General features: G+C 38.0%; 1 protein-coding gene across 15 annotated transcripts in view; it reads left to right on the plus strand.

Annotated features, from left to right (window-relative positions):
* The window catches only part of ALMS1 (ALMS1 centrosome and basal body associated protein), a 230,530-nt gene that overhangs the window by 85,078 nt on the left and 126,593 nt on the right, over window positions 1-18,859 (plus strand). For all 15 annotated transcript variants that reach the window (XM_042932717.1, XM_042932716.1, XM_042932701.1 and 12 more), the window contains one exon: window positions 16,103-17,940. In XM_042932717.1, coding sequence (XP_042788651.1) covers window positions 16,103-17,940 — 1,838 coding nt within the window. The remainder of the gene's footprint in view (window positions 1-16,102; window positions 17,941-18,859) is intronic.

Here is an 18,859-nt window from a genome sequence, read left to right on the forward strand (position 1 = left end):
CCCACGACCCTGGGATCATGACCTGAACCACAATCAAGAGTCGGATGCTCAAATGACTGAACCACCCAGGTGCCCCATACAAACCTTTTTCTTTTTTTTTAATTTTTTTTTTTAATGTTTTTATTTATTTTTGAGACAGAGAGCATGAGCAGGGGAGGGGCAGAGAGAGAGGGGGGCAGAGAGAGAGGGAGGCACAGAATCGAAGCAGGCTCCAGGCTCCGAGCCGTCAGCACAGAGCCCGACGTGGGGCTTGAACCACGAACCGTGAGATCATGACCTGAGCCGAAGTCGGACGCTTAACTGACTGAGCCACCCAGGCGCCCCCAAACCTTTTTCTTAAAAAATTATTGTGAAGTGTCTTAACCTGTCTGTCTCCCTGAAGGACCTAATTAAGAGCTTTCACAGGGCAGAGGCAGCTTCTCTGTCAATGTTTGTCAAAAACATCTGATGTCTGAGTATTGGCTGTAGCATCCTGGGCCTAGGGATATCTGGGTAAATAATAAGGCACACTGAAAAGCTTGGGAAGGAAGTACTTGACAAAGGGGAATACTTGTCGGGGGGGAAAGGACTTTTAAAGGCTCCCACTTATTTTGGGGAATTGAAAAGGCCATGTGTATGCCCAGGGCTGGACTCATTCTCAGAAAGGGCCTAAGAAGACCCTAAACTTTAATTTTTAGCTAACCTTTCAGGCTTTGTGTTGGTGCAGGAGAGAATTGGAGTGTGAAGCAGCATTGTAAATAACATGGCTAAGTATTGAAAACGTGCCCTACCATGGAGAAAATCAGAAAAGACTAGTAGAGGTTTTTCTCTCTTTCAGTTTTTTATTTTGAAGTCCAATTTATACTTCTCCTTTATTGCTTGTGCTTTTGGTGTCTTATTAAGAAATCATGGCATAACTCAGAACTACAAAGATATGTTGTTTTCTTCAAAGATATTTAGTTTTAGTTCTTATATTTAGATCTCTGATATCTTTTGAGGCAATATAAAATTTATCTTTGAAACTTCTGGTAATATATATAATACAAAATTTGCCATCTTAACTATTTTTAAGTGTGCAATTGTGTTAGCAATAGTCACACTGTGGTAAAACTTATCTCCAGAACTCTTCTTGTAAAACTGAAACTATATCCATTAAACCATAGCTCCTCATTCCCTTTTTTCCTCACCCGCTGGCAACCACCGTTCTAATTTCTGTCTCCATGAATTTGACTCCTTTAGGTGTCTCATAGAAGTGTGATCATACAGTATTTGTTTGTGACTGGCTTACATCACTTAGCATTATATCCTCAAGCAAGGTTCATCCATGTTGTAGCATGTGTGAGTTTCTTTTTGAAGGCTGAATAATATTCCATTATATGGCTATACCACATTTTGTTTATCCATTTATCATCCATCAATGGACACTTGAGTTGCTTCCACCTTTTGGTTTTTATGAATAGTGCTGCTGTGAATATGAGTGTACAAATATCTCCTTGAGACCCTGCATTTTAATTTTTTTGGGTATAGACCCAGAAGTAGAATTGCTGGGTCATATGGTCATTCTATTTTTAAGTTTTTGTGGAACTGTCCTATTGTTTATCCACAGCAGCTACACCATTTTACATTCCCACCACCAGTGCATAAAGATCCTTGTTTTTCCACATCTTCTCCAACCCTTGTTAGTTGTTTTTTTTTTAATTTTTGTTTTGTTTCCTACAGGTGTAAAGTGATATCTCATTGCTTTTGATTTGCATTTCTCTGATGATTAATTATGTTCAGCGTATTTTCATGTACTTGTTGGCCAGTTGTATATCTTCTTTGGAACATTGTCTGTTCAAGATGTTTGCCCATTTTTGAAATGGCTTTTTTTCTTTTTGAGTTGGAAGAGTTCTTTATATATTCTAGATGTTAACCCCTTATCAGATACATGATTTGAAAATATTTTATTCCATTTTGTAGGTTGCTATCTTATTCTGTTGATTGTATACTTTGATGCACAAAAGTTTTAAATTTAATATACATTTTATGTTTTATATAATTTATATATTTTATGTAATTATATATTTATATTTTTATATATACAATCTATATACTTTTACTTGTGCTGCCTGTAGCTGTAAAGACCATTTTTTGGAGACCATTTTTATGTATGGAAGTGAAAAGATTATTATTTTCCCATGAATTTTCTTGGCCCCTTTGTTGAAGATCAGGTCACCATAAATATTAGTGTCTTTTTATGGACTATCAGTTCTTTTCCCTTGATCTCTATCCTGTGCCAGTACTACCCTGTTTTGCTTACTCTACCCGTATAGTAAGTTTGAAATCAGAAAATGAGTCCTCCTACTTTGCTCATCATTTTCAAGATTGGTTTGGCTACTAATGGAGTGTTCTGTAAAATTGTAATGTATGGATTGTTGGGAGGAAGGAATGAATATCTTTTGGTAAGTATAAATCTAATCATGCTCAGTTTTAAGAGGCTGGACCAAATTTGTGTTTCTCAGAAGCTTAGAAAAATTTATTTCCTAATGATATGTCAGGTGGTGTCAGGGTTATAAGAAGCCATGGAATAGAAATAGCATTTTTAAAGTGTTAGTTTTGTCCAGTGGTGTTTAATTAATTTATGGGCATTTAAAAAAATTGAACATTTTATTTTGAAATAATTGTTGATTCACATGTAATAGTAAGAAATAATACAAAAATAATGCTTTTACCCTTTACCCAGTTTCCACCAATGGTAACATCTTGCGTATCTGTAATAATACATCACAACCAGATACTTAGTCAAGATACTTAACATTTACATCACCACATGGGTCCCTTACATTGCCCTGTAATAGCTACATCCACTTCTCTCTTGCCCTCACCCCTTCCTTAACCCCTAGCAATCATTAATCTGGTTGCCATTTCTATAGTTTTGTCACTTCAACAGTGTTGTATAAATGAAATCACACAGTATGCAACCATTTAGTATTGGCTTTTTTCACTCAACATAATTCTCTGGAGAATATCCAGGTTGTTGTGTTTATCAATAATCTGTTCCTTTTTATTAATGTGTAGTATTCCATGATATGGATGTACCACAGTTTGTTTAAATATTTACCTATTGAATGATATCTTGGTTGTTTTCCACTTGTTGGCTCTTACAAATAAAGCTACTGTAAACGTTCATGTGCAGGTTTTTAGTGAAAATAAGTCTTTGTTTCTGTGGAATATATGCCCAGAAGAGCTATTGCTGGGTCATATGGTAGTTATATAATATATGTTCAGTTTTTTGAGAAACTGCCAGACCATGTCCCAGGGTGGTTGTACTCCCAACAGTATGTGTGAATAGTATGTGATACCTTATTTGAGTATAGTTGACACAATGCTATAGTAGTTAAAGGTGTACAACATAGTGATTTAACAAGTTTAAATGTTATGCTGTGCTCATCACAAGTATAGCTACCATCTGTCACCATATGTTATTAAAGTGTCATTGACTATATTCCATATGCTGTACCTTTTATTCTTGTGACTTAATTCATTCCATAACTGGAAGCTAGTATCTCCTACCCCTCTTCATTCCGGCAACTATGAGTTTGTTCTCTGTGTTTATATGTCTGACTGCTTTTTGTTTATTCATTAATTTGTTTATTTTTAGATTCCACATGTGAGTGAAACCATATGGTATTTATCTTTTTCAGCCTGACTTATTTCAGTTAGCATAATACCCTCTTGGTCTGTCCATGTTGTAAAGAATGGCATGATCTTGTCCATTTTTGTGGCTGCCTAATACTCGACTGTGGGTGTGTGTACACACACCACTTCTTCCTTATCCACTCGTCTATCAATGGATTTTTAGGTTGCTTGCATATCTGGGCTGTTGTAAATACTGCACTAAACATAGGGGTGCCTGTATCTTTTCAAATTAGTGTTTCTATATTCTTTGGGTAAAGATTCAGTAGTGGAGTTATGGATCATATGGTAATTCTTAATTTTTTAAGGAACCTCTATACTCTTTTCTAAGTGGCTGCACCAATTTGCGTTCCCACCAGTAGTTCCCTTTTCTCCACATCCTTGCCAACATTTGTTGTTTCTTGTGTTTTTGATTTTAGCCATTCTGACAGGTATCTAGTAATATCTCCGTATGGTTTAAATTTGCATTTTCCTGATGATTAATGATGGTGAGTATCTTTTCATGTGTTTGCTGGCCATTTGTATGTCTTCTTTGGAAAAAATGGCTATTTAAGTCCTCTGCCTATTTTTTAATTGTATTATTTGTTTTTTGTGTTGAATTGTATGTGTTCTTTATATTTTTTGGATATTAACCCCCTATCAGCTATGTCATTTGCAACTATCTTCTCCTATTCAGTAGGTGATTTTATTTGTTTTGTTGATGGTTTCCTTAGCTGTGTAAAATCTATATTTTGGTGTCATCTCAATAGTTTAATTTTGCTTTTATTTCCCTTGCCAGAGGAGACATATCTAGAAAAATGTTTCTATGGCCAGTGTCAAAGAAATTACTGCCTATGTTTTCTTCTAGGAATTTTATGGTTTAGGTCTAACAATTAGGTCTTTAATCCATTTTGAGTTTATCTTTGTGAATGGTATAAGAGTGTTTCAGTTTGATTTTTTTACCTGTGGCTGTCCAGTTTTTCCAACATCAGTTGTTGAAGAAATTGTCTTTTCTCCATTGGATACTCTGGCCTTCTTTGTTACAGATTAATTGACCTTGAAAGCACAGATTTATTTCTGGACTCTCTATTCTGTTCTATTTATCTTTGTGTGTCTTTTTTGTGCCAGTACCACACTGTTTTGATTAGCATAGCTTTGTACTATATCTTGAGATCTGGGATTGTGATACCTCCAGCTTTGTTCTTTTTCAAGATTGATTTGGCTATTTGGGGTCTTTTGTGGTTACATGCAAATTTTAGGATTGTTGTAGTTCTATGAAAAAATGTTATTGGTATTTTGATAGGGATTGCATTAAATCTGTAAATTGCTTTGGGTAATATGGACATTTTAACAGTATTGGTACGTCTGATCTATGAATATGGAATACCTTTCCATTTGTGTCATCTTCACTTTCTTTCAGTGTTTTTATAGCTTTCAGCATTTGGGTATTGGGTAAGCAGAGAAGTAGGGGGACTGGGATGTTCCTTCTCCCTCAAACACAACTGTATTGAGGTCAGAACACTTGGAACACCCAGGAACTCAATCTTGGGAGTGACAAAAATCTCCACAGGTGGACGGAGACAGCTTGGTGGGACAGACGTGCATGTAGAATTGGGGGTGATAAAACAGCATAGGCATGGAGAGGAGGGAACACCTTCTGTGGAGAGACAAAAGGAAGAGAAAGACAGAGAGGCTGAGGATTGTGGTATTGTGTTCGTACAAGAGAAAAACCTCTCTGGACCATGGACTGGGGAAAGAGAAATATGGAGAGTGCCAGTTTCTACTTTGCAAACAGCCTTAGGAACTGAAGATTGGAGCTTTCAAAAGTGCACGAATTTCTCTGGACTGAAGCCTCTGCCTAGTGGGGAGGGAGGCAGCCCTAGGGTGTGGTAGTGATCTCAGGGGCACACTGGGAGAGAACAGTCCCCTTCCTTGAGTACTGTGTGAAGAGGGTTTATTGCCCCCACAACGGGCACCAGCCAAAAGCCCTTTATCAGCAAGGCGGAGTGCCCCTACACCAGAACAGAATGCATGTGGTTCAGGGTCCCTTAAAACATCGGGTTTTGAATCCCAGCTGAGTGCCTAGGAGGCACGGGAGAACAGTGGAGGTGGGACCCACTTATACCAAACTGTGCCTCTCTGTGCCTGCTAACTGCTTATCTACTTGACACAGACTGACACTGAATAAACCAGATGGCCTCTCCTCCTGACCAGCACAGCCACCGGTCCCAGGCACCAACAGACAACTCTCCTGTGGTTTTGTATGTTAGTCATTCTCTTTTTTTTCCCCTCTTCTTCTTTTTCTTTCTACCATTTTCTTTTTTTTTCCTTTGGAAACAGGCTCATAGTTTCTGATTTGATTTTATATATTTTTCTTTCTTTCTTTCTTTCTTTCTTTCTTTCTTTCTTTCTTTCTTTCATCAAGCATTTTTTACTCTATTCTTTTTACACCTTTTCTGTATCTCCTTTATTTTCCTCTCTCTCTCTGGATTAAGCCTTATAGTTTCTTTGATTCTCTGCTTGTCTTTTTTTTTTTTCCCCCCTTTCATTTTTCTCTTTGTATGGGATCAGGTTCTTTGCCCTTTTCTTTTTTTCAAGGTTGCTTCAACAAACAAATCAAAACACACCTGATTGAAGGTCCAAACGATCCACTACTATGAGCAAGGAGGGGCTTTGTAGAGGACTGACCAGTGGGATAGAGCAGCCAGATATGCAGCAATAGAGGGCATTCAACATGCTGCAAAAACACATCCTGAAATGTCAGGGCCTTTTTAATATAGTAGTACTCACAGGTGCAGGACACGTAACAAAGTATTAAAGCACGTAAAAGACAGAAGCCTAGCCAAAATGATGAAATGGAAAAATTCTCCTCAAAAGAAATTTTGGGAAGAAATGACAGAATTGCTCCAAAAAGATATAAACACTATATCTGAATGAGAATTTAGAATAACAGTCATAAGACTAATAGCTGGGCTTGACAAAAGCATAGAAGAGAATCTGTTGCTACAGAGATCAAAGACCTAAGACATAGTCATGAGGAATTAAATGTTATAAATGAGATGCACAATAAACTAGATACAGCGACAGCAAGGATGGAAGAAGCAGAGGAGAGAATTGGTGAAATAGAAGATAAAATTATAGAAAATGATGAATCTGAAAAAAAGAGGGAAAGGAAATTACTAGATCACAAGGAGAATTAGAGACCTAAGTGATTCAATGAAACGAAATAATATTTGTATCATAGGAGTTCCAGAAAAAGAAGAGAGAAAGGGGCAGAAGATTTTATTTGAACAAATAATAGCTGAGAACTTAACTTCCCTGATCTGGCAAAGGAAATAGGCATCCAAGTCTAAGAGGCACAGAGAATTCCCTTCAAAATCAACAGAAACAGGTCAACACCATGACATATCATAGTGAAACTGGCAAAATACAAGATAAAGAGAGAATTCTGAAAGCAGCTTCAGGACAAATATGGTCCTTAACCTACAAGGGTAGTCATGTAAGGGTAGTAGCAGACCTGTCCACTGAAACTTGGCAGGCCAGAAGAGAGTGGTAGGAAATATTCAATGTGATGAATAGGAAAAATATGCAGTGAAGACTCTTTTATCCAGCAAGGCTGTCATTCAGAAAAGAAGGAGAGATAAAGGCTTTCCCAGACAGACAAAACCTAAAAGAGTTCATGACCACTAACCCAGCCCTGCAGGAGATCCTGAGAGGGACTCTTTGAGTGGAAAGCAGCAAAGACTGCAAAGGACCAGACTCATCACCACAAGTACAAAACCTACAGATAACACAATGACACTAAATTCATATCTTTCAATAATTACTCTGAATGTAAATGGACTAAATACCCCAACCAAAAGATGTAGGGTATCAGAATGGATAAAAAAAAAAAAAAAACAAGATCCATCTCTATGCTGCCTACAAGAGACTCATTTTAGACTTGAGGACACCTGGGAATTGAAAGTGAGGGGGTGGAGAACCATCTATCATGCTAATAGATGTCAAAACCAGAGTAGCCATACTTATATCAGACAAACTAGATTTTGAACCAAAGACTGTAACAAGAGATGATGAAGGGCATTACATCATAATTAAGGGGTCTATCAAGAAGAGCTAACAATTATAAATGCTTATGTCCCCAGTGTGGGAGCATCCAAATATATAAATCAGTTAATCACAAACATAAATATATAGATAATACTGTGACTGCAGGGACTTTAATATTCCACTTACAGCAATGGACAGATCATCTAGGCAAAAAATCAATAAGGAAACAGTGGCTCTGAATGACCCATTGGGCCTGATGGATTTATCAGATATATTCAGAACTTTTCACCCAAAAGCAGCAGAATACACATTCTTCTCTATTGCACATGGAACATTCTCCAAAACAGATCACATGCTGAGTCACAAAACAGCCCTCAACAAATATAAAAGGATTGAGATCATACCATGCATATTTTCAGATCACAATGCTATGAAACTTGAAATCAACCACAAGAAAAAATTTGGAAAGCCCCGAAATACATGGAGATTAAAGAACATCTTACTGAAGAATGAACTGGGTAACCAGGAAATTAAAGAAGAAATTTAAAAATATATGGAAATAAATGAAAATGAAAACACGACAGTCCAAATCCTTTTGGGGTGCAGCAAAGGCAGTCCTAATAGGAAAATACATTGCAGTTCAGGCCTACCTCAAGAAGCAAGAAAGGTCCCAAATACACAACCTAACTTCACACCTAAAGGAACTAGAAAGGCAGCAACAAAGCCCGAAGCCGGCAGAAGAAGAGAAATAATAAGGATTAGAGCAGAAATAAACAATACAGAATCCAAAACGGTAGTAGAACAGATCAATGAGTCTAAGAGCTGGTTTTTTGAAAGAATAGACAAAATTGATAAACCCCTAGCCAGACTTCTCAAAAAGAAAAGAGAGAGGACCCAAATAGATAAAATCATAAACGAAAGAGATCACAGCAACACCAGAGAAATACAAATAATTATTAGAGACACTATGAAAAATTATATGCCAACAAACTGGGCAATTTGGAGGAAATGGACAAGTTCCTAGACAGTCACACATTACCAAAGTGGGAAGAAATAGAAAATTTGACTAGACCCATACTCAGTGAAGAAATTGAATTGGTTATCAAAAATCTCCCAACAAATAAGAGTCTTGGACCAGATGGCTTCCCAGGGGAATTCCAACAGACATTTAAAGCAGAGTTAATACCTATTCTTCTCAAGCTATTCCAAAAATTAGAAATGGAAGGGAAGCTTCTGGACTCATTCTATGAAGCCAGCATTACCTTGATTCCCAAACCAAAGACCCCACTAAAAAGGTGAATTACAGGCCAATATCCCTGGTGAACGTGGATGTAAAAATTCTCAAAAGATACTAGCAAATCAAATTCAACAGTATATTAAAATTACTCACCATCAAGTGGGATTCATTCCTGGGCTGCAAGGCTGGGTTCAGTATTCACAAATCAATCAATGTGATACATCACATTAATAGAAGAAAGGATAAGAACCATATGATCTTGTCAATAGATGCAGAAAAGGCATTTGACAAAATACAGCATCCTTTCTTAATAAAAACCCTCAAGAAAGTTGCATATAAGGAACATATATGAAAGGCCCACAGCCAATATCCTCAGTGGGAAAAAACTGATAGTTTTCCCTGTGAGATCAACAACACAACAGGATGTCCACTTTCAACCACTGTTGTTCAACGCAGTGTTGGAAGTCCTAGCCAATTAGACAACAAACAAAAGGCATCCAAATTGGCGAAGAAGAAGTGAAACTTTCACTCTTTGCCGGTTACGTGATATTCTACATGAAAACCTGAAAGACTCCACCAAAAAACTGCTAAAGCTGATACATAAATTCAGCAAAGTCACAGGTTATAAAATCAATGTACAGAAATTGGTTGCATTTCTGTACGCCAATAATGAAGCAACAGAAAGAGGTATCAAAGAATCGATCCCATTTGCAATTGCACCAAGAACCATAAGATACCTAGGAATAAACCTAACTAAAGAGGTAAGAGATCTGTATACTGAAAAGTATACAAAGGTTATGAAAGAAATTGAAGAAGCCACAAAGAAATGGAAAAACATTCCATGCTTGTGGATTAGAAGAACAAATATTGTTGAATTGTCTATACTATCCAAAGCAATCTACGTGTTCAGTGCAATCCCAATCAAAATAGTACCAGCATTCTTCACAGAGCTAGAACAAACAATTCTAAACTTTGTATGGAACCAGAAAAGACCCTGCATAGCCAAAGTAATGTTGAAAAAGCAAAGCAAAACTGGAGGCATCACAGCCCCAGACTTTAGCCTATATTACAAAGTTGTAATCAAGACAGTATGCTTTGGGCACAAAAACAGACACATAGACCAATGCAATAGAATAGAAAACCCAGAAATGGACCTATAAGTGTATGGCCAACTAATCTTCAACAAAGCAGGAAAGAGTATCCGGTGGAAAAAAAGACAGTCTCTTTAGCAAATGATGCTGGGAGAACTGGACAGTAACATGCAGAAGAATGAAACTGGACCATTTTATTACAGGATATATAAAAATAAACTCAAAATGGACGAAAGACTTAAATGTGAGACAGGAAACCATCAAGATCCTACAGAAGAAAACAGGCAGCAACCTCTTTGGTCGCAGCAACTTCTTATTGACATGTCTCCAAAGGCAAGGGAAAGAAAAACAAAAATGAACTATTGGGACTCTGTCAAGATAAAAAGCTTCTGCACAGGGAAGGAAACAGTCAGCAAAACTAAAAGGCAACCTGTGGAATGGGAGAAGATACTTGCAAATGACATTGGATAAAGGTTTAGTATCAGAAATCTATAAAGAACTTACAAACATGACACCTGAAAAACTATCCAGTAATGAAAAGGGCAGAACACATGAACAGACACGTTTCCAAAGATATCAGATAGCAAACAGACACATGAAAAGATGCTCAACATCACTCATCATCAGGGAAATAGAAATCAAAACCACACTGAGATACCACCTCACACCAGTCAGAGTGGCTAAAATTAACAACTCAGGAAACCACAGATGTTGGCAAGGATGTAGGGAAAGGGAAGCACTTTTGCACTGTTAGTGGGAATGGAAACTGGTGCTGCCACTCTGGAAGACAGTTTGGAGGTTCTTCAAAAAATTAAGAATAGAATTATCCTATGACCCAGCAGAGTATGCAGGAGTGCTGATTCAAAAGGGCATGCACACCAATGTTTACAGCAGCGCTATCAGCAATATTCAAATTATGGAAAGAGCCCAAATGTCCATCAACTAATGAATGGATTAAGATGATCTGGCGTGTACGCACACATACACACACACACACACACACACACACACGCACAATGGAATACTACTCAGTGATGAAAAAGAATGAAATCTTACCATTTGCAACAACATGGATGGAAGTGGGGGGTATCATGTTAAACAAAATAAGTCAGTCAGAAAGATACACGATTTCACTCCTGTAGAATTTGAGAAACTTAACAGATGATCATAGAGGAAGGGAAGGAAAAATAAGATACAAGCAGAGAGGGAGGCAAACCATAAAAGACTCTTAAATACAGAGAACAAACTGAGGGTTGATGGGGGTGGAGAAAATGGGTGATGGCCATTGAGGAGGGTACTTATTGGGATGAGCACTGGGTGTTCTATGTAAGTGATAAATCACGGGAATCTACTCTTGAAGTCCTGACAATAAAAAAATAAAAAGAATTCAGGTCTTAATTACACCTCCTTGGTTAAGGTTAATCCTAGGAATTTTATTAATTTTTGTACAATTATAAATAGGATTGTTTTCTTAATATCTCTTTCTGCTACTTCATTATTAGCATGTAGAAATGGAACAGATTTCTGTATATTAATTCTGTGTCCTGTGACTTTACACAATTCATTTTTCAGTTCTAGTAGATGTTTTGTGGAGTCTTTAGGATATTATGTCATCTGCAAATAGTGGAGGTTTTACTTTTTCCTTATCAGTTAGAAGCCTTTTATTTCCTTTTCTTGTATGATTTACTGTGGCTAGGACTTATGTACTAGGTTGCACTGGTGAGAGTGGATATCCTTATCTTGTTCCTGAACTTCGGGGAGAAGCTCTGTTTTTTACCATTGAGTATGATGGTATAGCTGTGGCTTTTTTTTTTTTTTTTTTTTTTTGAGGTATGTTCTCTCAACCTGCCTTTTTAAGAGTTTTTATCACGAATGGATGTTGTACTTTATCAATTTTTTGTGTGTGAATTTATTGAGATGCTCATACTGGCTTTATTCTTTCTCTTGTTAATATGGTGGTACTAAACAATGAACGGGTCAACCAAGAAGTCAAAGAAGAAATAAAAAAAATACATGGAGACAAATGAAAGTGAAAACACAGTGGACCAAAACCTTTGGGATATAGCAAAAACAGTTCTCAGAGGGAAGATTATAGCAATATAGGCATACTTCCAGAAGCAAGAAAAATCTCAAATAACCTAACCTTACACCTAAAGATCTAGAAAAAGAACAAAGTCCAGAGCCAGAGGAAGGAAGGAAGTAACAATTAGAGTAGGAGTAAATGTGGGGTGCCTGGGTGGCTCAGTCGGTTAAGCATCCGACTTTGGCTCAGGTCATGATCTCACGGTTCATGAGTTCAAGCCTCGCATCAGGTTGTGTGCTGACAGCTCAGAGCATGGAATACAGAGCCTGGAGCACAGAGCCTGGAGCCTGCTTCTTATTCTGCATCTGCTCTTCTTTCTGCCCCTCCCCCACTGGTGCTCTGTCTCTCCTGCTCTCTCTCAAAGATAAATGAACATTAAAAAAAATAAAAAACAAAAAAAAAGGGGTAAAAAAACAGAAGTGATCAGTGAAACCAGGAGCTGTCAAAAAATTAACAAAATTGGGGGGCGCCTGGGTGGCGCAGTCCGACTTCAGCCAGGTCACGATCTCGCGGTCTGTGAGTTCGAGCCCTGCGTCAGGCTCTGGGCTGATGGCTCGGAGCCTGGAGCCTGTTTCCGATTCTGTGTCTCCCTCTCTCTCTGCCCCTCCCCCGTTCATGCTCTGTCTCTCTCTGTCCCAAAAATAAATAACAAACGTTGAAAAAAAAAATTAAAAAAAAAAAATTAACAAAATTGATAAACCTTTAGTGAGACTTATCAAGAAAAGAAGAGAGAGAGGGCTCAAATAAATAAAATTAGAAATGAAGGAGGGAAAATAACAACCAACACCGCAGAAATACAAAGGATTACAAGAATATTATTAAAAACTATATGCCAACAAATGGGACAACGTGGAAGAAATGGATAAATTCCTTAGAAACATATCCCCTTTCAAAACTGAATCAGGAAAAAGAAGAAAATTTGAACAGACCAATTAGTAGTAATGAAATTGAATCAGTAATAAACTCTCAACAAACAAAAGCCCAGGACCAGATGGCTTCACAGGTAGAATTCTACCAAACATTTAAACATTTAAAGAAGAGTTAATAATCTATTCTCAAATTGTTCCAAAAAAATAGAAGTGGAAGGCAACTTCCAGATTCATTCTACGATGCCAGCATTACTTTGATACCAAATCATTTAAAGACATTATGAAAAAAGAATACTGTAGGCCAGTATCTCTGATTAACATAGATGCAAAAATCTTCAACAAAATATTAGCAACCTGAATCTAACAATACATTAAAAAGTCACCATGATCAAGTGGGATTTATTCCTGGGATATGAGGCTGGCTCCATATTTGCAAATCAATCAATGTGATTCATCACATTAACATGCAATAGGATAAAAACCATTTGATCATCTCAGTAGATGTAAAAGAATCATAATTTTAATTTGCATTTTCTTAATGTTAATGGTGTTGGACCTGTTATTGTGCCCCTGTTTTCCCATCTCTTTTCTATTCATTGAAAAGTTTGGTTTTTGCCTATTTTTCTAATTGAGTTGTCTGTTTTGTTTTTGTTTTTGGTAAGCTGTTGAGAGTTGAGATGTCTTTATACATTTTAGATACAAGTCTTTCATTGGTTATGAGATTTGCAAAATTTTCTTCCAGCCTAAAGATGGGAGAGAGAGGGGCATGTCATTGCTGGAATGGGAAAGTACAGTCTCCCTGTGTGGTCTCCACAGGGACTGATACCACAGGAAGTGGTAACTCATTACCAGATATTAGGGTAAAAATAATTCCTGGGCTCCTGCTTGGTCATCTCTGTACCTTGGCTTGGATGTTGGGGTGACTTGTAATTGCTTAGCAAGAGTAGAGGTTTAGGCTCCTCACTTGGCTTTTGCTGGTGTCACAGAGGCAGTCTTTTTTCTGTGGTGATTGGCTGGAATAGAGCAGTTATGGCCTAAAAGTTTTCTGTCTTGCTAGACTTCACCTTTACTGTTCCCCCCCCCCCCCCCAATGTTTATTCACTTTTTGAGAGACAGAGACAGAGTGTGAGCAGAGCAGGAGTAGAGAGAGAGGGAGACACAGAATCCGAAGCAGTCTCCAGGTTCTAAGCTGTCAGCACAGAGTCCGACGCAGGGCCTGAACTCAAACCGGGAGATCATGACCTGAGCCGAAGTCAGATGCTTAACCGACTGAGCCACCCAGGCGCCCCCCTTTACTGTTTTTTTTTTAGCTAATGAGAGTGGGTTTTTATTAGAGCCTTTTTCTATGCCCTTTGCTCCTATGTTGCTGGCTTCTTCAGCTCCCAAATCTGGAATATATGATGTAAAAAGTAAATCCAGGGATTGCATTACCATGTCATTCCTTAGGTCCCAAAATCCCTGTCTTCTCTACATCTTTCAGATTATTCTTTTTTTTTTTTTAATGTTTGTTTATTTTTGAGAGAGAGAGTGTGTGGAACAGAGCACAAGCAGGAGAGAGGCAGAGAGAGAGGGAGACACAGAATCCGAAGTAGGCTCCAAGCTCTGAGCTGTCAGCACAGAGCCTGATGCCGGGCTCAAACCCATGAACCATGAGATCATGGGCCAAAGTCAGACGCTTAATCAACTAAGCCACCCAGGCACCCCTGTATCTTTCAGGTTATTCTTAAGTTTGTTTTATATATAATGTCTAGGACTTTTAGTTATGCTTATCAAATGGAATAGGGAAAAGTACAACTACTCCATTACATCAGAAGTGGCAGCAGAGGTGCCTGGGCGCTCAGTCAGTTGTGTCCTACTCTTCCATTTCAGCTCATGTCATGATCTCATGGTTCATGAGATTGAGTCCCACGTCGGGCTCTCTGCTGACAGCATGGAGCTTGCTTGTGATTTTTCTCTCTGCCCCTCCCTGGTCTCTTTCCCTTTCTCTCAAAATAAACATAAAAAAAATGGCAGCATAATTTAAGGTATTTTAATTTGAAATCAAATGTAGCTGTTATCATCAAATAGGATTCTAAGTAATGATTTTATAGGTAAAGCACAGAAATCTCAAATTTTATATTTATGGTAGCTTTAGATTCTGATCGTGTAGCCTAGGAAGAAGTACTAGTTCTTTTCCGTTTCTTAGGAATATTCGTTTCCTTATTCTTTTTGGTAAAAAGCATCTGTAGTGAAGAGACCCAAATATACAATGGTCAAATAAGATAGAATTGTATTTTTCCTTTATATGATAGTCTAGGGCAGGAAAGGGAGCTCTGCTCTTTGAAGTTATCCAAAGACCCAGACTCGCTTGGCAGCTGAGCCATTTTTACACATGGCTTCTGATTGTTTTAGATACTATCATTTTTAGGTGGCAAGAGTAAATGGTGATGGTAGTAATGGTGGTAGTAAGGGAATGTGGAGGTCAAGAATTTGCTTTTCTTTTTTATTTTATTTTTTAATTTTATTTTTGAGAGAGAGAGAGAGAGAGAGAGAGCAAGCAGGGGAGGGGCAGAAAGAGAGGGAGACACAGAATCCAAAGCAGTCTCCAAAGCTGTCAGCACAGAGCCCAATGCTAGGCTCAAATTCACGGACCACAAGCTCATGCCCTGAGCCGAGGTCAGATGCTTAACTGACTGAGCTACTCAGGAGCCCCAAGAATTTGGTTTTCTAAAGACAGGAAGCAGAAGTTATACTTAACTACTTTTGCTCATATCCTATTGGCCTAAACCTAGTCATATGGTCTCACCTAGCTACAAAGGAAAGTGGAAAGGTCTCTAGTTTTGTGGCCATGTGACCAGCACATGGTTACGGTAAGGGACTTCTGTTACTAAAAGAAAAATGGTGAGAATACTGGGGGACAATTGAGGGTTTTATATTTGTTACTTTAGTGAAACATTTTTTAGAAGAAATTAACTGTGTCGTCCTAATTATCATGAGCTATTTTATTCTATAGTTAACTGTCTTTTTTTGTTGTATTCTTGTTTTATTGTAAAGATCAACAGGACCTTTGTGGTCCGTCTTAGCCTGGATATATAACTTATTTTTATATAACACTAACTATTTGGACTATTTCAAGTAAGAATTTGTTTTTATCTTCCAGGGTTTGCCGAGTCCACAGGGAATAAGATGCAACCCAGAAGCTGTATGTGGTCACATCATTATTGAGAGCCATGAAAAAGGATGTTTCAGGACTCTAACTGCCAAACAACCACAATTGGATAGCCACCCTTATGTTTTCAGACCTGCTGACCCCTCAGACGTTATCAGAGGACAACGGAGTCCATCATCATGGAAAACCAGACACATCAACCTTTCCAAATCATCAGACCAGAGTAACCCTCATTTCAAAGTTTGGAATTCCTTGCAGTTACGAAGTCCTTCCCCCTTTCAGAACTTTACAGCTGATGACTTCAGAATTAGCCAGGGTCTTCGAATGCCATTCCATGAAAAGATAGACCCTTGGCTATCAGAATTAGTAGAACCTGTGCCACCCGAAGAAATGGATTATCATTCTTCATCACATATGCTTCCCCCAGAACCCATGAAAAAGTTTACTACTTCCATCACTTTTGCATCTCACCGACACTCTAAATGCTTTTCAGATTCCTCTGTTCTTAAGGTTGGTGTTACTGAAGGTAGCCAGTGTACTGGAGCATCTGTGGGGGTATTTAATTCTCATTTCACTGAAGAGCAAAATCCTCCCAGAGATCTAGAACAGAAAACCTCTTCCCCTTCATCATTTAAAATTGTTAGTCATTCGCCAGATACTGCTGTGACTATTTTAGCAGAAAGTAGTAGGCAAAGTCAAAAATTATCTATTGAACATTCTCAGCAAGAAGAAAAACTCTTAGAAAGATCAGATTTTAAAGGCAGTGATTCTGAGCCCAGTACCAGTGCAAAGTATAGCAGTGTCAAAGAAGTTCATTTTTCTGATAACCATACCCTCATTAGCGTGAGCAGACCAAGTTCCACACTAGGAGTAAAAGAGAAGACTGTAACTATAACTCCAGATCTTTCTTCGCACGTTTTACTTGAACGACAAGAGCTCTTTGAACAAAGCAAAGCCCCACACACAGATCACCATGTGAGAAAATACCATTCTCCCCCTCCTCAACATCAGGATTATGTAGCTCCGAACCTTCCTTGTCGCATTTTTCTTGAAAAACGAGAACTCTTTGAACAAAGCAAAGCCCCACATTTAGATCATCAGATGAGAGAAAACCAATCTCCCTTTCCTCAAGGTCAGGATTATATAGCTGCAGACCTTCCTTCTTCCATTTTTCTTGAACAACGTCAGCTCTTTGAACAAAGCAAAGCCCCAGATGTAGATCACATGGGAAAATACCATTCCCCCTTTCCTCAAGGTCAGGATTATGTAGTAGAAAAGAATAATCAACATAAGTTTAAGTCATACATTTCTAATATGATAAATGTTGAAGCCAAGTTCGATTCTGTGGTCTCCCAACCAGTCCCAAATCAGTGTACATTAGTAACATCTGCATCTACTCCACCCTCAAATAGAAAAGCACTTTCTTGTGTTCGTATAACTCTTTATCCCAAGACTCCTTCCAAGGTGGATAGTGGAACCTTAGATAAAAGATTGCATTCATTGGATCCTGCTTCTAAAACAAGGATGAATAGTGAGTTTAACTCTGACCTACAGACTATATTTTCAAGATCATTGGAACCAACCTCCAAATTATTGGCCAGTAAACCTGTAGCACAGAATCAAGAATCTTCAGGTTTTCTAGGACTTAAATCTTCACCGGACTTCCAAGTTGTACAGTCTCCTCTTCCAGATAGTAATACTATTTCTCAGGACTTGAAAACCATACCTTTTCAGAATAGCCAGATAGTAACCTCAAGGCAAACACAAGTGAACATTTCAGATTTGGAAGGATATTCCAGCCCAGAAGGGATTCCAGTATCTGCAGATCGGTGAGTCTCATTGTGATGACAAGCAAGCTGATGGGATTTGTGATAAAGGGTTTTAAATACTTAAGCAAACGCAAGTTCTTGGGGGAAAGGCAGTATGATTTCTCTTAGGGGAGGTTGTATCTGATTAATCTAGGTATTCCAAGGCATAAATGCCTAAGTAAGAGAAAACACTTGAAAGTAATGTATTTATAATTTCAGAGGGCTTTTGACGAGACTTGACATCAAGTGTTTCAAAACATTGAATTACTCTGAGAAAAGTCTTTGATCATCCATGGTACAATTTACTAATTATTGTATTGGAAGTGTGCTGAAGACCAGACTTTGGGATATGTGCATGAGCTTACTCACTTGCTTGTGTGTGCTCTCTCTCTCCCTTCTTTTAGTTTTCATTTCATGGTTCTCCTCAAATATTTAGTATTTACAATTAGAAAGTAACTTTCCAGTAGAGAATCCTGGCAGACATCATTTTAGCCAGTTATCAAGGCTAACATCACTGGTAATGCGTATCAATATAATGTGCTCTCTATTGTGATGTTCCACCTTATAGTCTATTATAGGAAAGGAAACTGAGTTCAGGGCTAAATGCCTTAGATTTATATTAGCCTAATTTAAGACTATCATTCATTCACTTTTACATTTTGAATAGAATTACCCTTTGTGTTTCATGTTCTACCGCATAGTTGAGAAGGCAGCACATCATAGTGAAGAACCCTGGGCTTGGAAAGAAGGAAGGGAAATAATATTTATTCAGCATCCACATGTGGTAGTAATGGCCATGAGGGACTTATATGTTATCTCATTTAATGATTGTAATAACCCTATGAGGTGAGTGGTGGTATCCTTATTTACCCTCTGGGAAACTGAGACACTGATATTGCTACTTTGTACTTTTATTTATGTGAAATAATGCTGTTTATAA

The sequence above is a fragment of the Panthera leo genome, chromosome A3, assembly GCF_018350215.1.
Source record: "Panthera leo isolate Ple1 chromosome A3, P.leo_Ple1_pat1.1, whole genome shotgun sequence".
Classification (NCBI taxonomy): Eukaryota; Metazoa; Chordata; class Mammalia; order Carnivora; family Felidae; genus Panthera; species Panthera leo.